Source organism: Bos mutus, chromosome 4, assembly GCF_027580195.1.
Source record: "Bos mutus isolate GX-2022 chromosome 4, NWIPB_WYAK_1.1, whole genome shotgun sequence".
In the NCBI taxonomy this organism is placed as follows: Eukaryota; Metazoa; Chordata; class Mammalia; order Artiodactyla; family Bovidae; genus Bos; species Bos mutus.
This window is the reverse complement of record NC_091620.1, coordinates 12,331,302-12,337,461: the sequence shown is the minus strand read 5'-3', so window position 1 is coordinate 12,337,461 and position 6,160 is coordinate 12,331,302. Positions and strand designations below refer to the sequence as shown.

General features: G+C 46.5%; 1 protein-coding gene across 2 annotated transcripts; it reads left to right on the top strand.

Annotated features, from left to right (window-relative positions):
• Positions 1 to 3,318: 3,318 nt before the first annotated feature.
• On the top strand, positions 3,319 to 5,338 carry LOC102269204 (etoposide-induced protein 2.4 homolog). 2 transcript variants are annotated; one of them, XM_070368761.1, is made up of 2 exons: positions 3,319 to 4,115; positions 4,228 to 5,338. In XM_070368761.1, the coding sequence occupies exons 1-2, from the start codon at positions 3,445 to 3,447 to the stop codon at positions 4,343 to 4,345; spliced, it is 789 nt and encodes a 262-aa protein (XP_070224862.1). In that variant the 5' UTR covers positions 3,319 to 3,444; the 3' UTR covers positions 4,346 to 5,338. The 2 variants fall into 2 exon arrangements, with proteins under 2 accessions (XP_070224862.1, XP_070224861.1); XM_070368760.1 differs by having other exon boundaries at positions 3,319 to 5,336.
• Positions 5,339 to 6,160: the final 822 nt, after the last annotated feature.

Sequence of the window (6,160 nt, the reverse complement as noted above, 5' to 3'; positions counted from 1 at the left end):
ACCGAAATTCCTTGAAAAGAAAGCGAGCTACGCCCCAGCACAAGTCCTACAATGCCCTCAGTTAGGGGGCCAGTCACTCCCATTAGAATCGGAGTAACCGGTCAGGGGTTAATATTGTTGTGGTGGTGGAACTGAGGTCCAGTCCTGCGCTACCTGGGGTTGATTGGCACGGCTTGTTGTCCCTGCTTGGCAGGACATTGCCAGCAAAAATGCCCCATTTGGCCACAAGAGAAACATTTTTTATTTGTAGAATCGTTTCCATTACGATTAATCTCTCTCTCTTTTTTTTTTTTTTGAGCCTGGGTGAGGCCCCCTGAGGGGGTTTTTCCAAGGAGCAGGCTCTGTATATTGTGCATGCGTCTGCTTTAAAAGCTCCTTTGTTTCAAAAAAAAAAAAAACTCTTTATCTTTCTTAGCCTTAGGCAATGCTCTGGGAGGCTTTGGAGGCAAAATGGGGAACTCCTGGGCCCTGGGAGGCACAAGTGGAGGTGGCAGTGGTCGCCTTAAATCAGAAAGTGGTGGATAAATTTTTAAAGGTTTGCTTAAAGGGGGAGGGGGCTCGCCAGGGCCCCTGGCCACAGCGTCCTGTAAACCCTCTCCTTCCTCAGGAGGTAGAGCAGTCTCTCTCCTTTTCTTCGTCAATGGCAGAAAACATGATCTGCGCAGAAGGTGGAGACCCACCATCCACCGCTATAGCCTCCCTCATAGGCTATCTAACGGCCTCATGACAGGAGTCCAGGACTTTTATAAATCATATTCCACAGAGCAAAAGCATCTATAGGAACCTTTTCTGGCCCATGCAAAGTATAAAACAAACGTAGAAATTTAGACAGTCTTCCTGTGCTTACTTTAACGCCTCTATGGGCTAACATATGAAGTAATATTTCAATAAACTTTTGTCTATTCTTAGATGCAGAAAGACCCATTCTTCTAGAGAATGTTCTTACTGATTCTGTACCCTCCTCACCCTGCCTAAACTGCAGAGGGGCGCCGGCCACCCATAGGTACAAACCTAACCGTCCCGCGTTACATTCCGAGATTACTTCCTCTTCAGTGTCCCCTGTTCTGGGTGCCACTGGCCGGAGTTCAACTCCAGCAACCAGGGATTCAACCTGAAAAGATGACGGTGTCGGCAAGAGAAATGAGACAGCCTCTCAGTTTTCTATGGACCGCCTATTTATTCCAAGTTTAAGATTCTCTTTTATACTTTTACAAAAACATTAGGCCAGAGGTTTGACATTTTCAGTTCCCCCTCTCCCAGATTTATTATCTCCATAAATCATTGTTGCTCTTCAAACAGAGTTCCTGCTTCAGTGATTCTCTGGGGATCAGCCTTGTCATCTATTATCTACCTCCTCTAATGTGTCCTATAGTTAACTTGTGATTACATTGTAGCTCATGCTACATTCCTCAGTTTACTACTTATCTTCCTAAATCCTATTTGCCCCTAACATCCTGAGCTCACTATCTCTTAAAAAGGCTTCTAGCTATAGTGCCTCTAAAAATTCCTAACTTCTATAAGCTATAGTAAAATATGCTAACTTTACACCATTCCTTAAATCTTTAACTTCTAACTATTTTAATTATTTCTAAGCCCTAAATTCAGTAAACTCCTTTGCCATAGACATTCTCCTCACAAATAGGCTTCAGATATCAATCCCTCCCATGGCCTCAAGCTACAGCCTGTGTGCTCATCCTGGAACACTCTTTTGTAAAAGTCCTTGAACAAATGTCAATAATTAACTTTATGAATTATTTTCTGAACACAACTGCAGAAGGCTTTGTGCCTTCTCATGCTCCTCTTAAGAATAATAAGCACCTTAATATTCCTTTTCAGTCAACTCAGCCGAGGAGAGGAAAAGACAAGTCAGATTTACAAGGCCTAACTCCTTCATCCCGGGATCTGGGATCCGTGCCTGCAGAATGAGGAGAGGGGGCTGGGGGCGGTGCCTCCATTTTGTCAGTAATGCCTAACACGGCTCCCAACACTTGAGTGAAAGTATTTAGTGAATATGAATGTTGTGCCCAGATGTGGTGTCAATAATAGTCTTCAAGATCCTAGCCCATCCTGTGCGTCCTTTCTCCTGTCTCTGGAAGGATGTTGGGATATAACTTCACCCCAGGAATGGTGTAAACTCAAATGAGATGGTGTGAACTCAAGCTGGAGGTTACAACACTATTGGGGTTTGGTCTTCTTGGTTAGTTTCATCTTCGAGTCCTTTTGCTCCAGCCAAAGGTGAAAATCACTCTAGCAGCCCTACCAAGTCCATCAGCCTGTTGGTTCTTGGCACAAAACAGGCAGCTGGCTCCTCTGGTCACCGTGGAATCAAGGCACTGTGAGTCCTCAACAGCAGCAGTGCTGAGACGGCTCCGATGGAACAGCGTTCTGCGTTGTAGCAGACCGAGTTAATCACACTCACTGACCGCCCCACAACCCAGCATCCCCTGAGCTTTCTTATCATCTCATTCCAGTCCATCCTGGCTCTTTGGCTGGGTGGAGTTCCAGTTAGAGATTCATCTCCAGGATTAGCAGAGTGTACACTGAGCCATTTTCCTCGAGCCTGGTTTTTAAACCATAGTTTTGTTGTTCTCAGTATCACTCCCTGGGCTTTGTCGAAGACACAGTGGCCCCTCAGGCAAACGGACCTGGGGAATGTCTTTCTCTGAAGCCCATCAACACATCCTTCTCCCAATTCGAGGATAATTTCCTTTTATTTCACTCATGTCCTTCGTCAGGTGCATTTCTGACAGAAAAAAAGGTCAATAAACATTTGTTCTGTTATACGGAGTGAAGTCAAAAAGAGAAAAAAGCAAATATTGTATGTTAACACATATATATGGAATCTAGACAATGGTATTAGTGAACTTATTGCAGGGAAGCAGCGTAGACACAGACTAGAGAACGGATTTGTGGACACGGTGGGGAAAGGAAAGAGGCGAACTGATGGGGAAAGTAGCATTGACTTACATACACGATCAAGCTTAAAATAGACAGCTGGTGAGAAGTAGCTCTAGAATGCGAGGAACTGAGTTCAGCGCTCTGCGATGACCTAGAGGGGTGGGATGGAGGGAGTTGGGGGAAGTGATACATGCATAATTATGGCTGATTTGCATTGCTGTATGGCAGAAACCAGCACAACCCTGTAAAGCAATTTTCCTCCAATTAAAAAATAAAATGGGAGGAACTCGGCGCCCGCCCAACTTCCCAGCGGCCCCGTGCGGCCCGGGCATGCCCAGTGCGGGTGCAGCGGCCCCGGCCCTGGCAGCGCCCGGGCGGGAGCGTGCGACCCGGTGCGGAGGGGCTCGGAGGAGACCTCGGTGGGCGAGAGACCCGGCTGGAGCCGGAGCCGGAGCCGCGGCGGCGAAGCTGCCGGGTCCTTCATAATGAAAAATCTGGGGACACTTCTCTCTCCTTTGTGTAGCTTATAGTTTGGGCGGTAAAGAGATGGCTGACAGTGTCAAAACCTTTCTGCAGGACCTTGCCAGGGGAATCAAAGACTCCATCTGGGGAATTTGTACCATCTCAAAGCTAGATGCTCGAATTCAACAAAAGAGAGAGGAGCAGCGTCGAAGAAGGGCAAGCAGTATCCTGGCTCAGAGGAGAGCCCAGAGCATAGAGAGGAAGCAGGAGAGTGAACCACGTATTGTGAGCAGAATTTTTCAGTGCTGCGCTTGGAATGGTGGAGTTTTCTGGTTCAGTCTCCTCTTGTTTTATCGAGTGTTTATTCCCGTCCTTCAATCAGTAACGGCCCAGATTATTGGTGACCCATCGCTACACGGGGATGTCTGGTCGTGGCTGGAGTTCTTCCTCACATCAATTTTCAGTGCTCTCTGGGTGCTCCCCCTCTTTGTGCTCAGCAAAGTCGTCAACGCGATTTGGTTTCAGGATATAGCGGACTTGGCATTCGAGGTATCTGGGAGGAAACCTCACCCATTTCCTAGTGTCAGCAAAATAATTGCTGACATGCTCTTCAACCTCTTGCTTCAGGCTCTCTTCCTTCTCCAGGGGATGTTTGTGAGTCTCTTTCCCATCCATCTTGTTGGTCAGCTGGTTAGTCTCCTGCATATGTCTCTCCTCTACTCACTATACTGCTTCGAATATCGTTGGTTCAATAAAGGAATTGAAATGCACCAGCGGTTATCAAACATAGAAAGGAATTGGCCTTACTACTTTGGATTTGGTTTGCCCCTGGCTTTTCTCACAGCAATGCAGTCCTCCTACATTGTCAGTGGCTGCCTCTTCTCTATCCTCTTTCCTTTATTCATTATCAGCGCCAATGAAGCAAAGACCCCTGGCAAAGCATACCTTTTCCAGTTGCACCTCTTCTCCTTGGTGGTTTTCTTAAGCAACACACTCTTCCATAAGACGGTCTACCTACAGTCGGCCCTGAGCAGCTCCACTTCTGCAGAAAAATTACCCTCGCCGCACCCGTCTCCTGCCAAACTGAAGGCTGCCACAGGCCGCTGAGTCGGTCACCCGCCATCCGGAGGGGCCGGGTGGGATCGGAAGGATGCTGTGGCGGCTCTTCTCTGGTTCACCTCCACCTCTCCCAGGGAAGGCAGGGCCCACCCTGCCAAGGGCCCTGCCCACATTCCCTTCTCTCTGAGGAATCCAGATTCTTGTCTCTGGTGCACATAAGGCAGAATCTTCCTGCGACCAGTATGGATTTTAAACACTGGTGAGTCTGAAAGGACCACAGGTTTTTCTGCAGCTCTTTCCTAGCATTTGCCAGCCCCGTGCCTGGACTGATTTGAATACTCTCTCCCTGTGCCATTTCCCTTCCATTTCCCCTTCTGCCTCCCACCGCCCTTGGATGAATGGACTTTTGTCATTTTAGCTGTTGTGTTTTGTGGACCTGTTTTTTTGTTTTTCTGTGAAGCACATATATTGGATGTGGGAGGGACAGGAGGCTCCGCTGCTCCTGGTCACTCCCTTTATAGCCATCACTGTCTTGTTTCTTGTAACTCAGGTTAGATTTTGGTCTCTTGCTCCACTGCAAAAAAAACAAAAAAACAAAAACACAAGCCTGAAGACACGGGACAGAAGAAAGACCTCAGCCAGAACTCCACTGGGTTTGAGGAATGACTTTCCTTCTTCCCCTTGCAGGGGAAAAAGCTTTTTTCACTGGTACATTTAAAGCTCCCCAGAGATAGGGAGGTACCAATTTCGGACAAGTGCCACTGCAACACGGATGCTCAGAGAACCTGAACTTTTAAACTCTGGAGGTCTGATCTTGACTGTTGGCCACTGCTGAGTCTGTCTGGTGTTTCAAAGGAATATTGGGTGCTGCAAATAGGACCTGAAGGGGTAAACTTATTAAACCCATTAAACCTGTGAAAAAAAAAATAAATAAATAAAATGGGAGAATAAATCAATAAATATTTGTTCACTGAAGGAGCAGTAACGCCATCTAATACATAATGAACAGTCTTTATGCCCCAGGCTTGGTGAGAGGCATTTCCTATGAGTTACCTTGTATAATCTTCACCACAGACCTCTTGAGGTTGGTAGTATCATTACCCCACTTCATAGCTGAGAAAGGGAACACTTAGGGACATTAAATAACTTCTGAAGTCACAAAGCCAGTAAGAGGAAGAGTCGGGGCTTGACTGAAGCCCATAGCAATGACAAACTCATGGAGCTTTCTTCCATGGATAATTTTCCATTTAGAAAAAAATTCACCTGGAAAAATGGAAGTTCAATAAGGTTTGGGCTTATCCATGCTCATTATTGAATTTTTATTAAATATCAAATTTAGCCTCCAAAAATGTATCGGTACCTGATCTTCCAGTTGCCCTGGCATGTGATTAACCTCCCTATATACAGAGAAAAGATTTGAACTCAGGCAATTCAACTCCAGAACTGGTGTTCTTAGCCATGACATTAAGGATGAGTAAGGGAATGGATAAAGCTGGGTTGAAGAGGCTGCCACAGAGACAAAGACAAAACCTGATTTTCCCCCAGGTGCCCTGGAGTAGAATCTAGCACCTTTCTCCTTTCTACAGGAAGACTGTGTCTCTGCTGCTGTTTCTAAGTTCAGAATTCATTGTGTGTAGCTGGGACACTCCGAGTATTCTGTATTCCAGAGCATACTTGCTCTCAAGGATGTCAACGCAGTTCTGGTGAATTGCCAATAAATGCCATTTGCTGGGAGCTGTTC

What these genes read in the sequence shown, in the direction of transcription:
- LOC102269204 (XM_070368760.1), top strand. Translation starts at nt 3,445, where the DNA reads ATGGCTGACAGTGTCAAAACCTTTCTGCAGGACCTTGCCAGGGGAATC.